The sequence below is a fragment of the Sebastes fasciatus genome, chromosome 15 (genome assembly GCF_043250625.1).
Source record: "Sebastes fasciatus isolate fSebFas1 chromosome 15, fSebFas1.pri, whole genome shotgun sequence".
In the NCBI taxonomy this organism is placed as follows: Eukaryota; Metazoa; Chordata; class Actinopteri; order Perciformes; family Sebastidae; genus Sebastes; species Sebastes fasciatus.
Genome location: NC_133809.1, coordinates 21,361,744 through 21,389,628, shown reverse-complemented (window position 1 = coordinate 21,389,628; position 27,885 = coordinate 21,361,744). Strand labels below are relative to the sequence as shown.

The window sequence follows — 27,885 nt, the reverse complement described above, 5'->3', positions numbered from 1 at the left end:
TTTTGGTGCTTCTGTGTAGTTTGTGTTGGAGTCTTGTCTGAACAGCGTACCCACATACGCGAGCGCGCATGGGACACCGACCCGGGTGATTTATACGTGTAAGAAGTTACAAACAGTCCCTTTAAAAAAACACTTTTAGACATGAAATTGAGTTAACTCTTAGCCAGCTAACTAATTATGCTTAACATTAGCTAGCTACCTCTCAATATCTCAAATAAGTAGTTAAAGGAAAAAACTAAAACAAACCAAACTCAAAACAAAACAACAAAAAAATAAATAAACCACAGACAACACCCTAAGGCTCACAAATCAGGGAGACATTGTCGACAGAGGGACAAATTTCCACTTGAATTTATACAAAAGCCAATAAAACCAAAGCCTTCTGCATAGAGAGCTATCGTTATCTCTAGAGGTAAGTTGTTTTTTTGTAGTTTGGGTGAACTGACTCTCATAGCTTTTAAAAGAAGCTGCTTTTAGACATGAAATCAAGCTAACTAGTTAGATAACTTATCTGAGTAGTTAGATAACCAGTTAACTAGTTAGCTAACCGTTATCTGTTACCTTTTATCTAACTAGTTAAATAACTTATCTAACTAGTCAACTAACAGTTATCTAACTAGTTAGATAACTGTTATCTAACTAGTTAGATAACTGTTATCTAACTAGTTAACTAACTAGTTAGATAACGTATCTAACTAGTTAGATAACTGTTATCTAACTAGTTAACTAACTAGTTAGATAACGTATCTAACTAGTTAGATAACTGTTATCTAACTAGTCAACTAACTGTTATCTAACTAGTTAGTTAGAGCAACTGCTAGCTAACTGTTATCTAACTAGTTAGCCAACTAGTTAACTAACAGTTATCTAACTGCTAGCTGTTATCTAACTAGTTAGCCAACTAGTTAACTAACAGTTATCTAACTGCTAGCTAACTGTTAGCTAACTAGTTATCTAACTGTTAGTTAACTAGTTAGCGAAGTTATCTAACTGTTAGTTAACTAGTTAGCTAACAAGTTAGATAACAGTTATCTAACTAGTTAGCTAAACTTAACATTAGCTAACTAACTCTCAATATCACATGTTCTCCCGGGATGGATTTTGATTATTCACGGTGGAATGATAATTTAATTTATAAAGCAGATGGCTATGGTTATATGCGTTGATGAGAAACAAGTAGAGTTAGATAGCTAATTAAAAGTAACGGTTGAGTATTGAGGGAGTAACGGTCGGTTGTTGTCAGGGTGACGGGTGTATACAGTAGCAGTTGGGAGCAGCACAGTGATGTCCTGCTGTTAATATGAAGTTGTCGTGAGGCAGAGAGAGACCGCTATTCTCCAGCACACACACACCGACGAGGGGTGAGAGAGAGAGAGAGAGAGAGAGAGACAGAGAGAGAGAGACAGAGAGAGAGAGAGAGAGAGAGAGAGAGAGAGCTAGGTAGGAGAAGAGAGAGTGCCAGAGCGCTACGGTTTATTCCTCCCAGGCTCTGTGTGGTCGACAGACAGAGCAGGGATGTCCTCTCCTCTTATACACTGTTGCTAAGAACATGGATGGCTTGAATGGACCCGTGATCCGGGCTGATTCCTCCTCCTCCTCCTCATCAGCCTGCTGTCTTTCAATGTGTGACTGTGACTGTGTGTGTTTACAGGAATCACTGCGAACAACGTGACGCGCCAGCTCTGCACCAGCAGCCGGGGTAAGGGATTATTTCAACATCGCTTTCTTTTTTCACCCCTCTCCTCTCTTTGGATCATAAAACAACAGCAAACAGTTAGACTGAGCATGGAGATTAGATTGTATTCACAACTGGAACGACCTATTTATTTATCTATCGGATAAAGACCACAATGCGCCAGATAGGAAGTCCGACTGAATAAAAAAGAACTGGTGCATTCACAAAGTTTAATTCTATCTGCTGACAAAATTGAGCAAACTGGCTTTTTACCTGAAGATGACATTGTGTAACTGTTAAAAAAAATGTAGGCACAGTTTCTAAGGTTAAATAGCAGTGGAATTAAAGTGGTAGAATAATACAGTATATGAGTGGAGGCACTGCAGCTTTAAGTCCACATAGCTATTGAGCATTTGCAAATACCACAAACTCATTTCTCCCTCTCCAATAACAGCTCTATGGGGCTCCGGTAAAAGGAAAAAGGAGAAGGCAAGCACATAGAAAATGCATACATGCAGTGTTTTGCCTACCTACTGTGTAGTCAGAGCCAGCGCTTATCTGCTCGTGCTTCATGCTGCCCCTTTGTTTCCAGCCAGAAAAGTCTGTGCTTGTGTTGGGTGAATGAGGGGAGGGAGAGCGAAGGGGGGACCCACTCAGTTCAATTTCTCATTTCTGTCTCTCTCCTCCAGTCCAGCGGAGCCGCAGCTGAAGAGCTGAGGAACTGGGGATTTTGACTGGCAGCCGGTACACCACCAAGGGAGGGGAGAGAGGCGGCTGGACAGTGGGGTCGACGAGCCAGACTGGTGCTGGGTGAATGCTGCCTGGCGAGGACGAGGGCTGAGGCGGCGGCAGCATCAGCATCAACTTGAAAAGGAGCATGGCATCCACGGGGATGCAGATATTTGGATTTGTCCTGGCGCTGTTGGGCATCATGGGTGCTATGGTGGCCACTCTGCTGCCCAACTGGAAGGTCAGCGCAGATGTGGGCTCCAACATCATTACAGCGATCTCCCAGATGCAGGGTCTGTGGATGGACTGCACGTGGTACAGCACGGGCATGTTCAGTTGCACACTTAAGTATTCGGTGCTTTCGCTACCTGCGTACTTGCAGACTGCCCGCACCACTATGGTGCTCTGCTGCGTAATGGCTGCCATGGGCCTCTGCCTCGCATCCCTGGGACTAAAATGCACACGTTGGGGAGGCGGACGGCGCTCCAAGCGGCACGCTGCGATTGCCAGCGGCGGCTGCTTTGTCGCCGCGGGCTTTCTGTGTCTGGTGCCCGCTTCCTGGTTTACCAACGAGGTCATCACCAACTTCCTGGACTCCAGTGTGCCCGAGAGCAATAAGTTTGAGCCTGGGGGTGCTGTGTACGTGGCCTTTGTTTCGGCGGGATTCCTCTTCGTTGGGGGGTCCATCTTCTGTATGTCCTGCTCGGGGAAGAGGCATGGCCCCCAGGACCTGATCCTGCTGCCTCCCCCTGACAAACTGCTGCTCCAGCAGCAGCAGCAACAGCTGCTCCAGCAGCAGCAGGAGCTACAGCACCAGTACTGCTCTCTCTCCCCATTAGACAATAAGACTGGCTACAGCCTGCAGGACTATGTGTAATAAAGCAGCGCTGTGTACGCTACGGCTAAAGGGAGACGAGCCTGAGGGGGGGGGGGGACCATCACGGCTCATGCTACACACTAGGCTCCGCTCCAGATGGAGGTGGAGAAAAAAACGATAGAGGAGGGCAACAACTTTGAATTCATTTTTCCCATCTTCTCTATCTTGCTCTTCTCCCTTTTTCTGTTTTGCAAGCACAAGCAGTGGAGGTATTCCCTAAGCAGCGCCTTGGAACAAACAGCGTGAATGTGTAAGGAGCCAGGATAAGGTGCTGCAGCATCGAAGGAAGCCGCTAACCAAATGCAGACATCCTTCATCAGTAAATCACAGAAAGAGTTCCCCGGGGAACGGATTAAGCAAATAAGGAAGCCTTCCGTGTAGATTTTTTTTTTTCCTCGCCAAAGGTTTGAATTGAAAGAAAAAAGCAATCATTTAGCTGCTATTTACAATCGTCTGGTACCCTCTCAATTGACAAGATAGGCAATATAATGCCTGAGAAACCTCTTCATGGCAAGCCACTGTAGTTTTTTCGTATACGTATCCACTAGAATGCTACGAGGAATCGTTTGAAATAAATAGTCATATTTTTGTTAGCTACTAGAATGATGTTGATATTTTGCCTCTAAAGCATGCTGTGTGGAGCCTGTCTGTGTATTAATACAGCGGCATGCCTGGTAGAAGACTGAGACATAGCCACAAAATGCCTGTGCCTGAAAAGCTGTAGAAACATTACCCTGCTGTAACTGTTCAAAGAGGACTGTCAGGAGGAGTAGATGTGGACCGCTGGGCTGGATTTCAGACAGAAAATGCAGACAAACAGTTGCCTGCTTCTCTCTCTGCAGGTGAACATATGAGAGAGACGGAGAGAAATTGACAGAAAGAGGTTCAATCCTTAAGCAGAGTGGACTATCTGATGTGCAGTTTTTTTCCACCAAAACAAAAACATACTGTCTGTAAGTAGCAGCTACCCATCCTTATCCATCTACCCATTCCTGCACGCCCTCAGACATGCACACCCACACACTTACTCATGCTCTTGTGTGTGTTTGTGTACACAGTAAACACTCAGACACGCCGGCTTTTTTGCATGTGCTTTTCAGTCCTGTCACCCTCCTCCGCACTGCCATGGAAACAGAAATTCGGCATTCAAATATCTGTATTGTCTGGGGGTATGTGCATGTCAGTCAGTTGTTTAGGAGGGCATCTTTTTCTCCAGGCATGAAGCTTTAATCAGAGCCTTTGCTCACACTACTCTCACTAATCCCCTTTATTAACCGGTGACATGAGGCAGCATCCCTGTTACATGGTCAAGAGGTTTTGGAAAATGCTCTTATTTACCGCCCGCTGCTATGGATTCTATACCATACAAGTAGTCTCGCAGGGATGAACGTGTGTTTAATGGTGCAGCGGCAGGGAGGTAAAGACAAGGCAGAAAAAGGAGAAGCTTCTTGAGTCATGGTCGACTGGGTAGCTTTGTGGCAGGCAGCTTAAAAAAGGTTTGAGTCATTCTCCATATGTGACTTGTTTTCCAAGTGCGTCAGCATTGCGCATATGCTACCAGTCCGCACCTGCAGAAAGGTCTCGGTGTCTTAAATTGCAGCCACTTGACTATGCCACCATTCCTGTCATTCTTTTTTCACCCCTCGCTCCGTCTGTCCTGTTTGTGTCACGTCTATGTCACATGGATGTGATGGCTGACGAGAGCGAGCTGATGCATGTTGAAAGCATGGCACACACGCAAGCATTAACAAAACTTCCACCTACTCATATGTCAGTAGCTCTGTTACGCTTTCAGACAGTAATGTTCCTGCTCTTTACTGAGGGAGGGATATCTCACGTTTTCATGCTTGAGACAGGCCTTGGCTGTGATGTATAGAACTGCACATTCTCTCCTTCTCTCTCATAAACATGCAGCCTCCTGGGGGGAGAGCAGATGGCTAAGCCCAGCTCGCCACCTGCAGGCTGCTGCCGGCACGCCACGGGCATCTCTGTGGGCACCACTGCCGGCCCTGGCAGCCCTCTAGGGCCAGGTTTCCACCCCACCCCGACTTAGCCATCTTGCCCAGCACAGACTATAGCCGACGGAACTGGCCTCCTGACAATAACTCACTGCCCAGGCACCATAACCAATGCAATAAACAAAGAAGAATGTGCCATGTCATCAACTAATACTGACACGTTATGTGTTTCGAGAATGTGCCAAATCGTTTCATGATGACACGTTTTAATACTATCTGGAGTTCTTTCCGTTTATTTTTTTATTGCGTCGTTTGTACGTGAATTATACATCAGCAAATGTTTTATGGATTTGTGATTTGTTCTGCCAGACTAAGTCTCAAGTCAACTAGATGCTTGTGTACAGTCCAGTGCAGCTTTTGAGGGTTATTTTAAATCCTCTTTGTTCCTCATTTCCTAAAGCACAGCAAGACTTCACCGGGATGAGCGGTTTCACTGAAAAGACATAAGTGTGGTGTTTTCTAAATGCATTCTTTTTTATTTGTTTCATGAATTCTGGTTCACTGTAAGCCAACTGTACCCACGTATCTAGGCTTTCAAGGTGTTTGTTTTCACTGACGGATCAAGGACTCCCTCAGATTGTTTCAATATAAAAAATACAATATCATGTTCATACCATATCTTCTTTATAAGAAGACTACTCAATGCACCTTTACTTGTGTTAATTTATTTGACAGCAGTTTGTTTCAAACGGCTGAGCATTCCAGGCTCCCTGGACCAGTACAAATACATAACACTCACTGGCACTCTGGGAAAAAAAGGGAACCATTTCTGTCTGATGATCAGCAAGAAAATAGGAGCTAGAGATTTCTCTTTTTTTGTGGCTGTGCAGCTTGATCATCAGCACGCAATTTCATAAGCTTATAAATGGCCAGAGTGCAAAAGTGACTAGGTCCTAAAAGTCTAAAGAGTTACAACTCTACTGCATTTACTGTACCGAGACATTGATTTATCATTTTGATAACTGCAGCTTATTTTTGTGGATGCTTTAGCACTTCTTACTTTGCCAGAGCATATTTGTGATGATTAACAGTTCACAAGTTCCGATACAGTTGTCTCAATGTGCTTGTGCAAGTAGTTCTATTTTTTACCAATAAAACTATTTTGTGAAAGCAACATGCCTACTGTATGTGGTTTGCTGCGTGCAAGTCTTGCGTGATTCTATGTGTCGGGGTGATAAGGAAGGAGATAGCATTCATCTCTCTGCCAAAGCTACAGATTGTTGGACAGTACGGGCTGTGCTGAGTGTTGCAGACAGGCTGCTCATACGCAGCACCCAGGAATGAAGCAGTATCAAGTCCAACTAAAATATGCATCCATAAAACATTACTATGTGGAAATGGGTTTTGAAAAAGGAATTCGTCCTTTAATACCACACCCAGCCTCTGCCAATCACTCCTCACTGGGATGATGGCATAAGCTAATAGATGAGTGAAATAATAACTTCTGGGTGGTTAAGGGAATGGGAGTTATCTCAGCTGTCAGGTTTATCTGGCAACGTGCAGAGCAGCTGCTGATAATCATTAAAGATGACCACAAAAGAAGAATAACACATACAGTAAGAGGTTGTGTATGACAGGCATTCACAAGCAGATGACAGCTGTGATTTATCACTAACATGACTCTACACCGATACACCTGCAATAAGCAGATATCAGCTTGCTGGCTAAGTGACAACAAATTGCTGTACAGAAATTTCAAAAATATGTTTCATAATTTAGAAACAGTTTGTTCACCAGAGAGCTGAAACGATCAGTCGATTAATCGATTAGTTGATCAATGGAAAAATAATTTGCAACTATTTTGATAATCAGTCATTTTTTGAGGCGTCATTCACTGGTTCCAGCTACTTAATTGTGAGGATTAGCTGCTTTTCTTTTATGTGATAATAAATTGAATGTCTTCGGGTTTGAGCTGGAAAAATAAGTACTTTGATGATCACTTTGAGCTTTAGGAAACTGATGCGCATTTTGCACTATATCTTGACATTTTCCAAATGATTAATCAAGAAAATAATTGGCAGATTAATCAATAATGAAAATAATCATTAGTTGCAGCCCTACTGAAGTTTATTTTTCAACTGTAAAATGTCCCACTCAGTACATGTCAAAATCTTTAATAACTAAATTCAAGTGATTCCTATCAAAATAATTAAAATATTATGTGTTTATATAAAAATTGCATATAGGCTGATTAATTGTTATTCAGAGATTTTAAACTCTCAAATATCAATATCAGTATTGGCCTCAAAAACCCTGCATCGGTTAGGCATGAATCCATGAAGTTAAGAAACTAGACACATGCAAACATAGCAACAAGAGAAAGGATCTATAAGAAAGACAGTCTTAAATCTTGAAACAAATAGGGCTGTCCTTGACCAAAGAAAATTTGTTAATTTAATCCACAAAGAATCACACAAAAGCACCGCTTTAAATCTTGTGTTTACCAGAGATGTGCTCACAAGTTTCTAAGAAATAAGTCATTCAGCATGAAAAAAAGCATAAAAAACAACTTATCGACTAAAGAAATCTTAGTCGCCCAACACCAAAACAGCCAATTAGACGACTGAGAGGGGGCAACACTAGAAACAAACATCCCCTCCTGGAAATGTGTTTCATTGAACTGGCTTCGACCGTGCAAAAACAAGTGTGCACAACTTGCTGAATGAGGATGCCTAAAGCCTTAAACGGAGCTTGTTTCAGATCAGAATACTGTACAGTATGTTCTCTAACATAACTTTGTTATATGATGTAGCCCGTACACTTCAGATGGAGCGCTTATATACTTTCCAAAGTGAATCTGGGCTCTCATTACAGCTGATTGGAGCCTCGTTGAGACCGACTGAGCGAGAATGTGCTTTCCTGAAACAAACATGGATTATTCACGGCTCTCTCTCGTTCTCCCACTCCTCTTGGTTATGCAACAAGAGTGCAGATCAAATAACTGCTCCTCTCGTGGGGAAAACGCTAATAAGATCTGCTCCTCTGTGTATTTAACCTACATTTTCCATCAAAGGCTTTCACCCCGAGTTGCCGCTGTGACAGATCTCAAATGTGAGGTGAGCGCTCGTCAGTTTGGAGGCAGGGGTTAATCACGCGTCAGGCTTCTCTTTGAACTTCACTGCCGTGTCAAATTCACAGATTACATTATTGGCCTTCTTGACCAGAAAATGACCTTTCCAAGAAAATCAACGTTGAAGACAATGAAGCGATGGCTGCTCGCAAGAGCTTAACGCACTCCACCACAGTCACATCAGACACAAAGAGCGAGACGGTTATCGGAGCATGTTAAGGAACCGTCATACCATCGCTCACCAAAACTCCATTAGCAATCACCACATTGCTCAAAATACAGTGAGCACCCAAATCGCTCTAGTATGTCACCCGGCTGGCCTTTTGTTTTGGCCAGCCGTCAATGCTCATGAAGGTTCATATTGGTCATCAACGCTGAGGGAGAATGACCTTCCTTTGTTGCTCCCCTCTGGTCCCAGTGCTCGTGCGGGGCTGGGGAATAATAGCAAGCAACGACCTTGGCTGAGCAGTTAACTGCTGAGAAAGGCAGGAAAGGCTATGGAGATGACAAAAGGAGCGCTTGTAGGAAAACAATACACTCTGACAGTTCAAAAGGAGGCCCTTTAATATTTCAGCTTTGAGCACAGGGCAGGACGTGTAGCGGGGAGGATTCAGTAAGCTGAAGGTGAGGGAGGTTAAATGGTGGAAGGGTGTGTGGACACATCCATTTTTTTTGCAATCTATATCTCTCGATGAAAGAACAGATTATTGTATTGTATTACAGAAGACTACAGTGTATTAGTGAGAGCGCAGAAACACAATAACAGGCTAAGGCAGAGGCATACTTTCACACATGGGCAGAAAGGTTAATGCAAATCTTGTCAGTTAAAGCTGCAGTGGGTGGAAATGGAGCAGATATGATTAAAAAAAAGTTATTTTTATAAAACGGTCACTATATCCTGACAGTAGAGCACGAGACAGGTAATTTGAAAAAAAAATCATGTGCCTCTGTGTCCTCCGCTGCTCCTAATGGCATCTGCAAGATTTCACAGTGCTGATAAAATATGAATCCATATTCTGTAATGCCTATTTCTCTCCTCAAATGTTTTCCAAAACATCTTGTAGTGTACTGTTTAGCTGTAAAACGAGAAAGTTTGTGACCAGGCAGCCATGTTGAGATCAGTTGAGGAAATACCAAGCACCGCCCACCAGCCGGAGCACAGCCAATAGGAACGCTCAATAGGAACGCTCTCTCTGAAATGACCTGTGATTGGTCAAAGTCTCCCGTCACGGGCTAGATTTTCTAAAGCCTGAAAACAGAGCCATGATGAGGTGCAGAAGTCTAGTCATCTCTCACTTGAATTACAATATGCTGAAAGGTTATTATGGAATTTTTGCCCAATGATGACAAAAACATTCTGCCTACTGCAGGTTTAAATCATGATAACTATGTTATTTTTACTGTTACCTCATCAACACAGCCACTGAATACAACTGACACCTTCAATACCTCTAAAAAGCCTGACAAAGTCATGAAATCGCAGTGCATGAAGTTTAAATTAGAGCACTCAAATAACCCTTCAAGTTAATAGCTTATAGATTGATGCGTCCCATTGTGTGAGGCTTTTTTTTTTTTCATACCGACTTAATTTGTTATCATTGCATCATAGCTCCGCTGGCAATTTATTTATTTGAAGCTGACCTTCTTTCCTTGGGATGTATCCGGGGTTTTTAACATCATTCCTCAAAAATACCTGCATATTCTCTTGGCGTGCTTACCAACTAAACAGAGCTGAATTTGCTAAACTGAACGCTGACTCTGAGCACGGTTCCTGTGTTAGGCGGAGCAATAGATCTCCGGAGATGTTCATAAGCCAACTCTGCCAACCTCGGCATTTTGTTTAAGGAAGGAGGAGGAGGAGGCGGAAGAGTATTTTTAGCTCTTTTCTTTACCTTGGGTCTCTGTGATGTATTGAGACCAAAGCCTGCAGGCGTTTACCGCGCCGGCACCAGTCATTGAAATAACTTTTGCCCGATACTCTTGATACCATGTTTGACCCCGTTTTGCGAGATATGAATAGGCCTGGATGAATTGTGCGCCTGTAGAATATGTGGCGGAAGGTGAGAAAGCGGTGCAGCCCCTCGGAGCGAGACTCTCACTGTTAGTGGTCCGCTTCAGGTCACAGAGAAGATATCCATCACCGAGCCTGTCACTGCATTAAAGTGGACTGAGCTGGGTCACATTCAACACTGAAAAACTCCTAAATTCAAAAGGATATTCTGATACTTGAAACAGCAGCTGACACCTTAGCCATGGAAAAACAAGAGGACTGCCAAAATCCAAAGTCTTCCAGACAACTGCCAGCCATAATGGATGTTCAATGCAGCATTAACAAATTCAATTTAGGCTCTGCTCATCTGGCTTGTGCTCTTGGTCGACGATTGTGTACAAGGCGAACATCTGTAGGGCTCTCCTCCTGTGAGGCTCGGTTAGTTGGTGGGTGATGGCTGATGGAGCCATTACTCAGAGCGGGCTGACGACTGGCCCAGACAACCATCTGCTGGAGGTACGCCTCGCTCTCCTTTCAGATCGATCTCTGTCATGAATCTGTCTTCTAGCGCTCTGTACTCGTGTGGAGGAAGCTTTGCCATTTTTTATATCCCTTTTCCAGCTTTTGTTTCATTTTATACACAGTGGTGAAAGTAACTAAGTACTTTTACTCAAGTTCTGTACTTAAGTACAATTTTGAGACGTGTACTTTACTTGAGTATTTCCATTTTTATGCTACTTTATACTTCTACTCCACTACATTTCAGAGGGAAATATTGTACTTTTTTCTCCACTACATTTATTTGACAGATATAGTTACTAGTTGCAAAAAAACAAACATACGATCGGTTTATAAAATAAAAATTTTCAAATAATTTCATTTAAATAACAGTTTGAATGCCATCACTAAAAATCGAAGATTAGAGAAAAGTATTAATTATTTTTTGTGTAGCAGAACTTTGTTTTTTCTTTTCTATCTGATTAATCATCTCACGACCCCTCAGATTTATTTTTTTTACCCTGTGGAGTCTCACCCCAGGGTTAGGAACCACTGAACTAAACTACTGATATTATATTATATATAATTATAAATATAAATATAATAATAATATATAATTCGCAAAAAAAGTACTTTTGCTTTTTATACTTTAAGTACATTTTGATTAGAATTAGGGCTGTCAAAGTTAACGCGTTAATAACATGTTAACGCAAATTTGTTTTAACACCACCAATTTCTTTAATGCATTAACGCAATCGATCTCCCGGAGGTTGTACCAGGCTCAGTTTTAAAGCTAGATGGTACAAACCATGTCATCCTAGCTTGTCGCAAAGGAGGCTAAGTAACGCTCCAAATTTGCGCAAAATTTTAGTGAGGAAAAACTGGCATGTCCATTTTCAAAGTGGTCCCTTGACCTCTGACATAAGATATGTCGAAGAAAATGGGTTCTATGGGTTCCACGAGTCTCCCCTTTACAGATATTTATGATAATCACTTGGGGCAAGTCATAGTCAAGTCAACACACTGACTCACTGACAGCTGTTGTTGCCTGTTGGGCTGCAGTTTGCCATGTTATGATTTGAGCATATTGTTTATGCTAAATGCAGTACCTGAGGGTTTCTGGACAATATTGTCATTGTTTTGTGTTGTTAATTGATTTCCAATAATAAATATATACATAAATTTGCATAAAGCAAGCATATTTGCCCACTCATGTTGATAAGAGTATTAAATACTAGACAACTCTCCCTTTAAGGTACATTTTGAACAGATAAATAATGTGTGATTAACTTGGTACTTTTACTTAAATAAAAGATCCAAGTACTTCTTCCACCACTGTCCATACATCACATCCAAATCATATACAGACTCAACCTCCATTTCTCCTTGCCTTCATTTCTTTTATCTCAATGTGGTTTTAGCCAGTTTCCCTCACCTAGTTATGACTCAATTTTTCCTCTTTCCCATTTTCTTTTACTGCTTTTTAAAAAAAAATGTTTTACCACCTCTATCATTTAATATTTCAGTCTCCCACTGCCCCCCTCCTCAATGACTCCTTTTCTTCCTCACTTTTGCTAATGAATAACACAGTTGTTAGCTCTGTAGGAGCTCTACAGAAGAGAAGGCAGGTTGCTCGTGATGGAGCATCTATTGTGCGACTTATAGACCTGCCTGTGACGGACACAAGTTGATTTTAATCACATTCTGCCGAGGAAGCAGAGAGGCAGGGGAAGAGAGATGAGCAAGTCAACAACACACTCCTTACTCTTTGCAAATCAGCTATTTTCTATGTAAAGAGGCAGTGAAGATGAAATTGGATGACAGAACGTCCCTATTGAAGATGCAGATGCTTGATGGCAGCGCGCACTCTAAAACTCCTTGACCCCTGACCAGAATACAAATTAGAAATGTGTATAATGACTAAAGCAACAGCAGAGAAGCAGTTTTCTTTTTCTCAGTTTACTTCCTTAAAGAGATCTTGCAGATATATATATGTATAGCTGCGAACGACAGAAGCAATTTAAAAACCGCTCGATCCGCATGTGAGAATTAACAGGAGCAGAGCGACTAATAAGGAAAGGGAGGCAGGTGTGATCTGCAGCAGGACAGACCTAGGGCACGGCGAGCCTCGGGGAACACCATCAAACAGCCAATCGCCTCTCTCGGAAAACCTTCAAGGACAATCTCAGTCACTCAATGTGACACCAGAGAGGTGCAGACCGGGGGCGAAGAAGAACAAGACGGACAGATTAAACTGCGAGGATAAGAGCCGTTCTGCCCACCCCGCGTCAATATGGGCCCCGGCAGCTGCTGATTTAAAATGGATTCAACATTTCCCTTCTCATTATCCTATTAGCCTAGCTCCTATAGGTTCAAATCAACCCACCAATCACACCCGTACTTCCCCTTCCCCCCCTCGCCTTTAACTGGAGCTATTTTCCTCATCATGGCTCATGAAACGGTTCAGTTATTTCATCGCCTTTTCTGTGGCTCTTTGTGACTCGCTGTTTGTTTGATTGCACAGTATTATACCACTTCAAATGTTTTTTTCACAGTCCACCAATTGCCATATGTGTAGTGGTAGTAGTATTGCACCTGCTGCTGCTGCGTATTTTAATTACTGTAGCGTAAGAGAGTTGTTGTCATAGGTGATGTGGGGGGAGGACAGCTAAAGCCATTGACCAGCCAGGAGCATTTTGTTTTTCACAGAAACGTTCGTAAAGATGCAGAAATATCTGACTGAGCGGACCTGTTCCAGGAGTACCATGACTCACTCACTCACTCATTCATTCACCACAGCAACAACAGAGAGCCTCAGGTTTGGACATGGCAAAGACAAAAACAAGGCCCAGTTGAGCTTCAATTTGAACAAATTCCTCTTCATTAACACAATCAGTGATCCCAAAGCTTCAGTGGGAACAAGATAATACCAACAATTAGATCACTGAGACGATTTATTGGCTATAGGTAATGACGCAGTCCCACACACACACACACACACACACACACACACTTCCTGAAAAAGCACAGACAGAAGAGAGGGATATAGAGGGAGGGAGATTGCGATTTGGCAGCGTTACTCCTCCATTATAATTAACTTCTGCCCACAAAGGGGATATTTAGCCATTATGATTTTTATAACGTGCTTCTGCTTTTTCACTCGAGCACTCCAAGCAGTGTACAGTATCAACACCCAAGACAGTTTCTATTAGAATTTTGTGCATTTATGCAATGACAATATTTTTCTGTTTTTTTCTATATCTCTTTAGGCATTCTGACAATATATATGTACATACAAACAGCTGCTTTAGAAGTCTATATTCCTGTGTCACAACCTCGATCCCCCCCTCCTATCAGCCTTTGATGTTGTCCCGTACATCAGCCAGGCCATTTTTATTGCTCATGCAATTTTGCGTAATTACTCTGGTGTGCACCAGTAAACAATGCAGAGCCATAGAGCGTTTTATGAATTATACTACATGACATACTAGTAAAAAGGGGCCCGCACAATGCAGAGAGTATGATAGCGTTATTAACATACTCTGTGATCTTTTATAGGACACCAGCAGCAGGAGGCCTGCTCATCAAACAGCCATCATCTCTCCTAATGATATCAATTCGACCAAGTGCCCATTAAAACATTTAGTGGCGGATAGCTGGCCTGCGTTCGCATGTGGGATGCGCTGATTCATTCGGCAGTGCATGCACCCCGCATGAAGCGCAGATCCACTCTGTTCGTGTTTATGCATACCACAAGCACCATGCTGAAATCCATTAAGCTCCAGTTTGTCATACACACAAAAATAAGACGTTCAAGAGTATAACATTTTTTTTTTTTAAAATGCAAAGGCGGAAAGGCAGCTGAGTGTGATGAAATAATCATTGGGAGCCTTCTCTTCTAAGAGAATGAACAATCAGCACTGGTCTCATTCACTCTACTGCGTTTTACTCCACACAGGAGATAAAATATTTACCAACAGTGGGTCTCCTAAAGAGCCGTGACATCTTCAAGGGACCACCAGTCCATCTCTGACATCAACCTAACACCTATCTTTTAATTCAGGAAAAGAAAAACATGGTTACATTTGTACAAAGATGTAAGAGAGCTCCTAAGAGTTGTGCATCTGTAGTCTCACAATCTATCTCAGCGCGGCGGTCCATTAGCCACCACTGATATTTCCAATTTTGCAGCAGTACTTAGAGTATATTTTCTTAATGCGCCCCCTAGTCCTAATATAAATCCTTACCCCCTGAAAGGAAAAAAAAAACATTGCATTCTCACGTTACGTAAGAGTGAACGTCTTTCTTACACCACCGATACACGCACATGGGCTGAAAGACGCAGACAGAGAAGTTGATCCTAAAAAAGAACTAGGCCCTCATTACAAGGCGCAGTGTGATCGTGCCACATCTCAAATACCCACCAGGCATCATTACAACCTAGAAAGGGTCCAAAGACAGAATAGAGACAACACTGATTCAACACAGTCTTAATGAAGCCTTAAAGCAAGAGGAGTGAGGGAGGGATGAGTGATGGTGACATGATGAGGGACTCTGACGGGAGCAAAGGGACCAGACGAGGAGAGCAGAGCTTAGGAGATGTGAGGAGATCCCACTCTTATCCTACAGTAGCGTAAGAACTGTGAAATAATGATGTGTCCATCTGCTGACATTCTGACAGCCACTGTTTCAATACTGGTACTAAAGGTTGAAATTAGGGCTGTAAAAGTTAACGCGAAAACGCGCTGGTGCAAATTCGTTTTAACGCCACTAATTTCTTTAACACATTAACACAACTTGCGATTTTTAGGTTTTGGCGGGCTCAGTTTTAAAGCTAGTGTGAAGATACTGGTATCATATGAAACTAAAAAAACTAAGGAATCCATTGGTACCATGTCACACTCACGAAGGAGGTTAAATAACGCTCCAAACTTATGATGAAAAACTGGCATGGCCATTTTCAAAGGGGTCCCTTGACCTCTGTCCTCAAGATATGTGAATAAAAATGGGTTCTATGGGTACCCACAAGTCTCCCCTTTACAGACATGTTCAATTATGATAATCACATGCAGTTTGGGGCAAGTCATAGTCAAGTCAGCACACTGACACTGACAGCTGTTGTTGCCTGTGGGGCTTCAGTTTGACATGTTATGATTTGAGCATATTTCTTTTACATACATACATTTGCATAAAGCAAGCATATTTGCCCACACCCATGAAAAATAAGAGTACTAAATACTTGACAAATCTCCCTTTAAAGTACATTTTGAACAGATAAAAAAATTTGCGATTAATCGCAATTAACTAAGGACAATCATGTGATTAATCGTGATTAAATATTTTAATCGATTGACAGCCCTAGTTTAAATCATTGCTTTTTTATTTGACATGGTAGTATTTAATTTAGAGATATAAAGTATCATTATCAAAGTTAAATCCTACCTCTGGTTTAGGGACGAAGGCCCGTCCGGGGATGGTGAAGCAGTTGCGGACTGTGCAGAGATACTGAGCCATGATGGACAGACGGCTCCTCTGTTTGCTGCCTGTGCTGGCTGTCAACCTCTGGACGGAGAGAAAAAAACACCACAAATTCCTGATGCAAATGCAGTAAAACCAAGTTAATTGTTGAGTTCATGTAATGTTGCTTTTTGCAGTAACCAAACATGTCTGGCAAACATATTACATAAAGACCAAAAACTGGAACAAAATGAGTATCTAAATGCATCCATGTGTCATTAATAGAAAATAATAAGCAAACATCATGCTGGCCTAAATGATAAAAACACCCCAGATTTATTTATCTCAGTTGGAAATTCTGATTAATTATGGATCAAGAAATCATTACTTAATCATAACAATAAAAGACATTCATTACAGAATATTTCAAACAGTGTTGATCAGGGTTGGAAATTAGCACCAGCCGAATGCTGGTAAAATATGCAAGTGGCTGCTAGATTTGCTTTTCTCACCAGCCAAAAAAATCAATTGTAAACTATTTAATGGCTGGTGGATTTTTTGAATCCACCAGCCACAGTGGCAGGTGGACAAAGGAGTACATTTCCAACACTAATGTTGATTGCATTGCAAAACAAAAACAAAATATCAATATAAAGCCATGTGTAGACTTCAGACTAAAGGAGTATTTAAGCTTTGGTCAATTTTAGTTTTAACACACAATTTAAAAGGTATAATATGCAACAATTGTCTAAAAAACAATGTATTTACTGATAGAAAAATAATCCCTCTCAATCATCACTTATGCCCCACTAGAAGTGTGTGGCGGTGTCTGTTTGTGCAGAGATCATGCAGCCCTCTGCCTGTTTTTTCTCTTTTCTTCCTATTTTGATTTACTCTGGATGCTTCTGGCCGTATGCAAACAGCCTTGAGGCCCCACGTGGGGGTGCAACCACCCAGTCAATAACAGCACGCAGGATGTGCAGCCCGTTCAGGTGGTCAAATATCGCCGCTTTGTCACGCCCCTCGACTTCTGATACCAAAGCACAAGCATTAGGCTATACATCGATGGACACAAGGCGGCTGGACAAGATAACAGCATCCTGACAAATATACACCTTGAAAACTGAAACATGCAACAGTGTTCACGCACCTCTGCGACCTCTTTCTGGAAAGTGAGTGTGAGCCGGGTGCGTCCGTAGACGAAGGGCCCCGTTCCGTTAGCTATGTGCTCCAGCCACTTGATTATGAGGGGGGTGGAGACGTTGAATGGGAGATTCCCTATGATGTGAAGGTTTGGTGGATCTGTGGAGCCAAACATACACAGTTATTGTAAACTTTCAATTTGTTTACTACACATAACCACCGTTATGTGCTTTCATAATTTCACATTCTCACCTCCCTCCCATGGCTTAGAGATAGTTCCTGGGAAACCTCGGTCCATTCTGTAGTTGAGTATGTCCCCGTGGACAATCCTCAACCTCCCTGGTGCTGACTCAGACAACAGCTGTGGAAATGGATGACATTAAAGGAGAAAAATGAAAAGGTGCTCAGAAAAACTAATAATCATAAATAACCATCAGTCACTCTGCAGGTGGTTAACGATGCTGCAGTTGAAAATAGATTGACTGCTCTCAAGCAGCTGACAGGTGACGGTGTCGGAGCTTTTTTTCTGCTGAATGACCTAATGACCTTGATAACATTGTGGCTGCTCAATTTACCTTCAGCCCTGGGATGAAGCGTGAATCTTTCTCCACCACAAGCACGTCCGTTGCCCCGGCGTTGAGGATGGAGCGGGTGAGACCGCCGGGACCAGGACCCACCTCACACACATGGGCATCTCTCAAACTGCCTGCCTGGCGCACTAGTTTGTCTGAAAAGATGGAGATGGAAGACCAACTCAATAGTGCGTTTCATCAATATTTTTGCATACACTCTGTGAATTAGGTACGAACTTAGTTCAACTCATACATCATATAAATTACACCATACTCTCCAATCAAATGTCTTCATCAGAGTCTTGGGTATCTAAATTGAGATTAATAGTGTGTGGTATTACAATACCTGTCTGCCTCTGTGTGATGAAGATGAGGTGCATTAATCTAACAGTCACCTTGTCCAAGGACAAGAGAGCAGATCAGACCTGCGCTGCATCACTGATTATTACATTAAGCCTCAAGCTCTGCAAGGGCTGTAAACAATTGACTTGGTCCATTCACATTAGAAGGAGATCTACTCAACCTTGTCCATACAGAAAAGCCTGTCGGTTTCAATGCCTTGAAACAAGGTCTGTGCGGAGCTGTGCAATCATGTGCACTAACAAAACACACCATTGAGCCCTCAGTGCAGACATAACAAAGAACAGGAGCGATCAGATGCTGGTGCACTGCAGAGAGAGCGAGGAAGGAAGAGAGAGGCGGACTAACCTGTGAGCTTCAAATCCAACAGGAAGTTCTGGGACAGCTGTTTCTCAGCTCGCAGGTTGTAGAGCTTTATGAGCTCGCCAACAGTAGGCAAGGGAGGCAGACGGAAAGACGCCAGTTTCCCTGAGGCCGCCATCATTCAGGTGAACAACACTGTGAAAAACAAAACACACAAAAGGTGAGAAAAACTATGATCATCTTCCTCAGCAGCAAAGCGATTCAAAAGCTGCGAGAGCCATATATGTCTAAAAGGGCAACATGTGAGGCATTAATGGGAATAATAATAACCTGTTTGAAAGATTATGTGAAAAGTTTGTTAGGTCAGGAGTGACCTTTTGAATGGCAGACAATGAAAGGCATTTGGGGTTAGGAATGGTGTTATTTTAATATGTCCCTTTACAAGTATGATGTGTCGGCTTTATTCTAACCTTTAAATTCAAACATATTAATGTTTTCTCACAAATATGTTGCAGAGGACATAATATGGGAATTATTTATCGGCTCATGGGATTGCTTACTGCTGAGGCGTCAGTGCTTTAAGGTTGACTGTGTTGAATGTCATGGTGTCTTATAATAAGATCTGGTGCACCATCTAGTGGTGTTTTAACAGAAAAACTAAATGAACAACATGAGGACATAAAACCAGGTGTTGTGTCAAAAACGGTTGCCCTGTCGTTTCCCTCTACCTACACCTGAACCAACCCATATTCCGACCCTAACCATCATATCGTAAATCCGTGAGAGAGGAGATGGTGGAGGGGCCCAGTTGGTGTTGAGGCAGCATGGCCCATGCCAGGCCAGTTGAGGATTTTTTTTTTCTTTTCTTGTTGTTTATATATATATTTACATTCTTTTCCTCATAACAAAATTAAATTAAATGAAATATGGTTAAAACAAAATTGAGAGAAAAATAAATTTAAATAAAGAAATTTAAATAAAGAAATGAAGAAATAAAGAAAGAAAGAAAGAAAACTTTAAAAAAGCCAACATAACTGGGCAAGATCAATATCATGTGACTGTTTACAGTGTGTGCGCTTGAGAGGGGTGGGGGTGGCTGGCTGTCAGTCAGGGTGCAAATCAAATTAAGGCAAGATTAAAAAGAATAAGATAAAATAAAGTAAAATAAATATAAATAGGTAGATAGATAGAAGTAAAAAAAATGATGGATAAAAAGATGATGTTTTAAAAGAGAATAATGGATAAAAAAAAGGATTATGTGGTTGTATGTGGTGTGTGAACCGTAACCACTTGCATTATGGGACGCTTAACCTGACCCCAACCTTACTACCCTAACCATGGTGGAGGGCGCTACTGGAAACCTTAATGGGAGGGAAACACTATTGGAAGGGGGAACAGAGTTTAACACAACACCTTACTATTGTTTCACTCCACATTTTGAAAACACGTAGTAGTTACATTACATTAAGATAAGATAAGATAAGATATTCCTTTATTAGTCCCGCTGTGGGGGAATTTGCAGTGTACAGCAGCAAAGGGGATAGTGCAAAAAACAAGAAGCATCAGCTAACACAGTAAAAAAAAAAAGAGCTAAACAAAGTGTAACAAAATATGAACCATTTAAATAGAAGGAAGTATAGAAATAGGATTAGTATATACAGTATTGACAATAAACAAACTATTAACAAAATTGCACAAGTGGAAAATGATATTGCACAGTGAGAATGAAATGATATTCCACCTGAAAATATCAGGTTATTGTTTTGGGTGTGTAAGTGGTCTACTGGGAGCAGTGCTGGTTGTATAAGATAAGATAAGATAAGATAAGATGAACCTTTAATAATCCCCACAGAACATTATAGTATCATGTGTACACTGCTGCACATGAATTACATTAGCTGAGTAATACAGCAACCTAAAACATTCAGTCAGGAGGCAGTGAAGCAACCTCGAACCGGAACAATTAACTTTAAACTCATGTTGAAGACATAAGAGCTATGGCAGCAGTCTGACACAGTCTGTTAGCACTGCAGCTAAATGTTAACTTCTTGGTCCAAATGCTGTTAGCAGAGCCTGTGAATTCAGTCGCAACACTTCATATTGTTTCTAAGAACAGACATAACACTGAGAAGGAACCAAACAGAGTATAATAAGGACAGAAAGCTTAAAAATGTACAAGAGTTAACCCACGTTTCTCACCAGTGCTGGTTTTCTTCCCTTACACTTCCTTATACGTCATTCTATTGACGTCTCTGAGTAGCCAATGAGATCACGAGAATCTCATCCTCAGCCAATCACATTCAAGGAGGCGGGGTTTAGCTTTGCCCTTGAAAAGACGCTCATTGTTGATGTAATGATGCCTCACAGCCAAAAGTGGGCGACAATTCAATGATAATGTTAATATGATAATGAGCTATACAAAAAAGATATTTTTGGGAGGTATATGGTTTAGGAAGAGTTGTGTTAAGGGTTGGTTTATATCTACTTTTTAACTCTTGATGGATATGTGGGTTGTAAATAAACTTGGGATGCTGTTCGTATATTTAATTTGGGATGTAAATAAATATGGTATGGTTTATATATTATATGATATGATATTATATTATATTATATTATATCATCATTCTTATTTATTTATTTTTATGTTCGAAATAAAGTCTTTCATTAATTCATTCATTCTAATGTAATGTATTTATTTACAGTAAATTGAATGTAATGAATAATTAATTAATTTATATTTCTGTATGACACAGATTAAAGGTAATAATGATAGCTAGAATAATTATAAATAATGATAATTATAGTTAGACAAATTTAGGAAAATTTATTTAGAGTATATGTATGGCTCAATAAGGTAGCTGGTTAATAATTAATAATTGACTTAAGGAGAAGGGGTGGGATTAAAAAAGTTTATACTTCTTCTCACTCCTTTTCGAATACGTAAATCAAGGCATCAAGTGTTGACAATTTATTTTTCTTATGCTTTTCATTGTATTTAAATACTACTTGTTTCTGACTGTCCACTTGTTGGTATGATCATTCTTTTTCTTTATTTTATTTTTTTGTATTCTACATGTTCGAAATAAACTTTGAAATGAAATGAAATGAATGAAATGTAACTGTTTTAATTATGCTCTGTTGTCTGGTTGTTTGTTTTCTCGTTAATTCTTTTCTTGTGTGTATTTATTCTGTTTTAATTGTACTCTCAACATCATTGACAATGGGGTATAATGCCCTCAATGATTCGTTGAGATTTAAATAAAGGTTGAATAAATGAAATATAAAACTACAGAACGCAGTAGCCTATTGTTTGATGTCACCCTTGAATCCTAAATCATAGTGTCGTAATTTAATCTCGTGGTTTTCCCTCTATTAGATCTGCATTCGTGTGAAATACAAGGATTTGACATAGCTTGAAGAGAGCTGCCCTCTTATGACAGAATTATAAATTCTGCTATGCATGAACAAAATTAACAAGAATTCAGCTATTACTTAATATTATCTAATTAAGACAATTATAAGACGAAAGAGACAAGGTCATAATTAAGCATGAGGCGCTCTCAGGCTTGTGCTTGTAAACACACAATCCCCTGGTTCCACTGTCATTATTAGGCTATAAATTCAGCTTTTGACATCTCCATAATGTTGAACTAATTGAAACCTCTCAGCTTAAACTGATAAGCAGCCCGCGCGCCTCTTGTCCACTGCAGGGCAGAAATTGATTGTCTAAGTGTTTTCTCATGTTGGATGATGCACAGCTGTTGTTGGGAATGAACCCCCGTGGCCTTGTGGTCTCCTGTCTCTGCTCCCGACCCACGCTGGGTCACGGGTGTCGGAGGTTGAGATGGAAATACCCTTCTCCGCCAGGGTTTGGCAGATGAGTGGCAGCTCCGTCTCCTGCTGTGGCTGACCTTGGGAGACAGCTTCGGGCCCTCAAGAGGGTCTGCTGCTATGGAGAGGTTTCTGCAATGTCACCTTCTTGACAGTTTACTCAATTTGTATGGAACACAGCAATGAGACCAGGCTATTGATGTAGTCTGGAGAGTCATGAATAGGTAATCAGAATTGCAAGATTCATCACCTGGGGCTCTCAGTGGTCATACCTCCCAATGATAGCCTACATTACCTATGTCCTACAAAACAAAAGGTTATAAGGCACATAATTCCTCTTTGATTATCATTCCAGCAACGATCATCTCACTGTTAATTAAAAATATCTAGTTCTGGCATTTACCTCATGACTGCAAAGCAGCCGCCAGACCTTCTGCTGCCATTTCTTCTTCATTAGCAGTAGATGAAATCATGCCTGCAGCATAAGAGTGGGCTGATATTGCAGCTGAAGTAAACGCACCTAAAGTAACTACTTTAAACTGGATCATGCATGATATTAAAATGTAATATAACTAATATATAATTATAAATAATATAATTTAATGACTTTCCACATTTAAAGCTGAAGTAGGTAGAATTGGAGCAATTTTGATTCAAAAAAGTTATTTTTATAAAACAGTCACTATATCTTGACAGTAGTGCATGAGACAGGTAATCTGAAAAAAAAATCATGTGCCTCTGTGTCTTCCGGTGTCCTCCGGTGTCCTCCGGTGTCCTCCGGTGTCCTCCGGTGCTCCTAACGGCATCTGCAAGATTTCAGAGACCGGAGGAAAACAACCAATCAGAGGCGAGCTGGAGTCTTCCGTCCAGCTGCCGTCTATGAGAAGCTGTCAATAGATAGATAGAGATAGATAAATAGTAACTTTATTGATCCCGAGGGAAATTCAAGACACTCGCTAACTCCAATCAAACGGTCAAACTAGGTAGCGCTGATCAAATATGAATCAATATTCTGTTGCTGTAATACCTATTGATCGCATAAAATGTTTCGAAACATCTTGTAGTGTACTGTTTAGCCGTTTAGCTAAATCGAGGAAATACCAAGTACCACCCACCAGCCAGAGCAAACTTTCTCATTTTACAGCTAAAGAGTACACTAAAAGATGTTTCTGAAAACATTTGAGGCAAGAAATAGGCATTACAGTAACAGAATATTGATTCATATTTGATCAGCGCTGCCTAGTTTGACCGTTTGATCGGAGTTCGCGAGTGATTGACAGCTGCCTCCGTTGAATGAACAGCCAATAGTAACGCTCTCTCTCTTAAATGACCTGTGATTGGCCAAAGTCTCCCGTCACGGGCTCGATTTTTTAAAGCCTGAAAACAGAGCCATGAGGAGGTGCAGAAGTCTAGTTTTCTCTCAGAACACTTGAATTACAATATGCTGAAAGGTTATGGATTTTTTGCCAAATAATACCAAAAATATTCTGCCTACTGAAGCTTTAAGCGTGTTAGACGAAGATGACATTTTAAAGTAATATTTAATATTGTCAAAGGAACTGTCATAGGCTACTAACAAAGTCCCATGTCATGAGAGTGGAAAGGCTTTGGCTTACAGTTTCATGGGAAACAAAACTGCCATCTCAACACAGGAGGGCGTTAGAGAGTCTCTTCCTCCATGCTTCCTCCATAGTGTGTGATCAGCAAAGACAGGAAATGAAACATAAGTAATTAACATTTCTGAGATGGTGAGTCATCTCTTTTACTGAAACATCAGAAGAAAAACAAAGACAGAAATACTTAAGAGTATATAATTTCCAAGCCAATTTAGAGGAACCGACTAACATCAATAAACACAGAAACCACACGAGATGAGATGTCCTACACTGTGTTCAACAATAAACTTCTGTTATGATGATAATTCAAAGTTGAGTATTATGTTCTGGTATTTTACTGAATGTGTTATTGATGCTGTAACAAGTTCAACAGGGTTAACTGCCCAAAAAGTGAAACCAGATGTATACTATTATGAACAGAACAGCCATTTGGATTACTTGGTTTAAGAATTTACTATGGCCATATTGTATTCCACTGAATACAAAATAATTAAAAAACTGGTCAAATAAACCACATTATTTTGTCCTAATCAAATAGGAGAGTAGTTTGAATGGAGACAGCACTAAATTATGTTAATTGTAAACGTTTTAGGATCAATTGAAGTGCTTGTTTAGAATAGTTTGAATTAAACTATTGTACAGTATGATGCCGTTTTGATTCTTTTTATAGATACAAAATTGTGTACATTTATCATTTTGGACAGGACACTATTACTGTGTTTGGAAGTGGAAAATCCAAACCCTGATTAGACATTCTTGTCTGTCAACCTTAACACAAAATCCTACCACATAAAAGAAGCTGTGGTACTTCAACGTTGGAATTCTTGTGGTAACTTTTGTGTTCCTGTGATACATGTGTTGTGGTACTTTTGTGGTAGTCTGAGATCTGTTGGCCTTTTCAGGAGAATTTACTATAAGACGTTTGGTGTGCTTTGGCACTGGTGCTTTATCATCAATCCAAGTCTGACATAGTTTGTTAATGTGAAGTGCGAAGCAAAAGAAATATGCAAATATTACCAATGTTTCCTGTGTGCTGTGTGTTTTGTGACCAATATAAAGGAAACATATTCAGGAAGTCCCGAGATTTTGGTGGCAAATACTTGAGGGTGGTCTGCTGCTGCAAACAGTGGCATTAATATTAAACACATAGTTCAACATTTTGGGAAAAGCGCTTGTATGCTTTCTTGACAAAAGTTAGAGCAGAAGATTGATACCACTCTCATCAGTGGCGGACTCGGGCTGTGTGAGGGGTAGGGGTGAAAAAAATAAAAACTGCACCAGCTGCATGCGGTGGGGTACCAGCGCACACAAAGTTTTCTAGCATGTAGGCTATATGGCACTGCAACTGCATTTTCTCCATTTAAGGGCGTCCTAGAGGTCAATTTATTGTGTTTTATAAACCATAGGGGCATCCAAGAAGGCACTGCATCATGATTTCTCCACTGGAAGGGCACCCTAGAAGTCACTTTATCTCATTTTCTCCACTGGAAGGGCACCCTAGAAGGCACTTTATCTCGTTTTCTCTGGTGGAAGGCCATCCTAGAGGCCACTTTATTAATGTTTCATGTACCATAGAGGCATCCAGGGCACTTTTGCTGTGTTTCTTTCGAACATGGGGGCACCAAGGAAGGCGGTCACCCCCCTCCCCCCCCCCCCCCCCCCCCCCCCCCCCTCCTACCCCCCTGAGTCCACCAGTAAATCTCATTAGTTGCTCACTAGTTGCATCTTGTTTGTTTAATCCGCACAAATACTAAAGTGTAAAAACAACAATTTGTTGCTTTAATGTAGGTGTTTTGTTTCTTACTACTTTTTTTGCCAAGAGCAGTAACTTCCTGGTGGCCAACAAGGCCTATGGAAAGGAGGCTGGGTCACGCGTCATCAACGCGTCATATCTTAGGGGGTACAACACATGCGCAGTAAAATCTGGCCTGCACTCGCCGAAAGTGAGCCAATCGCAACGCACGACCGCAGCTTCAGTTACACTGCGCATGTGTTATACCCCATACCCCAAGACCCATGTCCGCCCATGACCCAGCCTCCTTTCCATAGGCCTTGGTGGACGAGCTAGCTGTTTCCCCCTGTCTCCAGTCTTTATGCTAAGCTAAGCTAGCTGGCTGCTAGCTCTAGATTCATATTTACCGTACAGACATGAGAGTGGTATCTATCTTCTTATCTAACTGCAAGAAAACAAATAAGCGAATTTCCCAAAATGTCAAAGTGTTCCTTTAAAACGCCACACTATACAGGTGGCCACAAGCATGAATACGACTATACAGATCTACCTATGTCTTAGGTAGATTACACAATTTACACATCCCTAACTTTTTATTCATCTTTTTCTTTGCCTCCATCCCTTTTGATAAAAACCTCTTTAGTCGCCTCATGGCGTCATGCCAGGAACACCATGTCCCCCCGTTGTCTCGGCCTAGTGTAATCTCACTCTGCATGGACAGCTCATTAGCATCTGTCAGCGCCCCCAAAACTAAAAATGGCCCGGGAGAGCTGAGGTGATGTCTGAGCAGAATAAGTGGAGGCGAACAGAGAGTTGCTAATGTTGCAGGAGTGTTATGACGACGGACTGTCGGATGGGACCTCAGTCATTACTTTGCAGCAGGGGAGCTTGTGACGACAAGGTATAGCGTTGAGGGACCTGTGTGAAAAATTAAGGTAATTTGCTCCGACATGTCTTCTTTTCCTGTATGTTTCCTTTGATAAAACCGTCAACATAGATTTACACTGACGCTTCCTCGCAGCTGGATGACAGACCTCAATTCTCACAGCAACATTTTATCACCCATCTTGCATTAATTAAATCAGAGTGCTATTCATTCTGATCACATCATATACAGTAAGTGTGGAAATGGCGGCTACAAGCAGGCCGCATTTCTACTATGATTCATAACAACCACAGCCCCGATGGGCCCAGACGGGATCACCGTCCTGTGGGCATTATATACACAGATTGAAATCATAACAAAAGCTCTTCCCCACTGGATCCCGCCACATGACTTCATTTTGGGTGTGGGAATTATGGCATTCAATCAAAATACACTTCTCATGACCTCAGTTTGGATAGATCTTCCTCTTCGATACCACATGGAGGGGGATGACTTCATATGTGGGAAGGAAATCGTCTGTCAAACAAATGTGCTTTGTTTTTTTGGAGTTTTTCTTTGCTCTGATTCACTTTGAGTGTCACATACAGGACAATAAAAAGGTGAACAATGTCTTTGATGCTGCTCCAGAGCTGGTGAACTCTCGGGTGACCTTATTGTATCTCCAGGTATCCAGTGGCGCTCGGGAGAGTCGAGGAATGTAAGGCGTTAACAACCAGAGAAAGAACGCTTCTGTCTATTCATTTGTCTATGCATTTGTGTCTGCTGGAGTGTGTTTTCATTTCATTGAACAATACATTACGTCAGCCCCCACACCCATATGATCCAGCGATGCTCACATGTGAATAAAGCTGTTCTTGGGTCAGATCTGCATTGCAACACAGAAGAACTGACCAAGAGGGAGTGATTGTGTCCATCTTGACATAATTCCTTTGTGAGTTTATCTGCTGGTTAGCTGCCGTGTCTTTTGTTTGCTTTGGTTTTCACCTAGAGATAAGAGTGTCATTGTGTTCCTATTTTACTTTGAGAAAAAGAAAAATGCAGACTGTGGGGCACTCACTTGACCCCTCATGCTTCAGACGGTCAGGATTAAATACGGTACCACGAAAATCCTCCAACTACAATGTAGAG

General features: G+C 41.4%; 2 protein-coding genes across 4 annotated transcripts in view; one reads left to right on the top strand and one right to left on the bottom strand.

Annotated features, from left to right (window-relative positions):
• Nucleotides 1-21,028, bottom strand: part of tfb1m (transcription factor B1, mitochondrial) — a 33,394-nt gene extending 12,366 nt beyond the window's left edge. Inside the window, exons 1-6 of one of the 2 annotated variants that reach the window (XM_074660254.1) lie at nt 20,883-21,028; nt 18,738-18,887; nt 18,033-18,184; nt 17,710-17,818; nt 17,465-17,616; nt 16,300-16,419 (exon numbers count right to left, since the gene is read on the bottom strand). In XM_074660254.1, the coding sequence (XP_074516355.1) occupies nt 16,300-16,419; nt 17,465-17,616; nt 17,710-17,818; nt 18,033-18,184; nt 18,738-18,873 (669 nt within the window). In that variant the 5' untranslated portion in view covers nt 18,874-18,887; nt 20,883-21,028. The remainder of the gene's footprint in view (nt 1-16,299; nt 16,420-17,464; nt 17,617-17,709; nt 17,819-18,032; nt 18,185-18,737; nt 18,888-20,882) is intronic. The other variant, XM_074660255.1, reaches the window with a different exon arrangement.
• LOC141783168 (claudin-20) lies at nt 151-6,413 on the top strand. Of its 2 annotated transcripts, XM_074660257.1 has the most exons (3): nt 151-412; nt 1,652-1,699; nt 2,365-6,413. In XM_074660257.1, exon 3 carries the CDS (start codon nt 2,553-2,555, stop codon nt 3,279-3,281), a length of 729 nt encoding a protein of 242 aa, XP_074516358.1. In that variant the 5' UTR covers nt 151-412; nt 1,652-1,699; nt 2,365-2,552; the 3' UTR covers nt 3,282-6,413. The 2 variants fall into 2 exon arrangements, with proteins under 2 accessions (XP_074516358.1, XP_074516357.1); XM_074660256.1 differs by lacking the exon at nt 151-412 and having other exon boundaries at nt 1,284-1,699.
• Nucleotides 21,029-27,885: the final 6,857 nt, after the last annotated feature.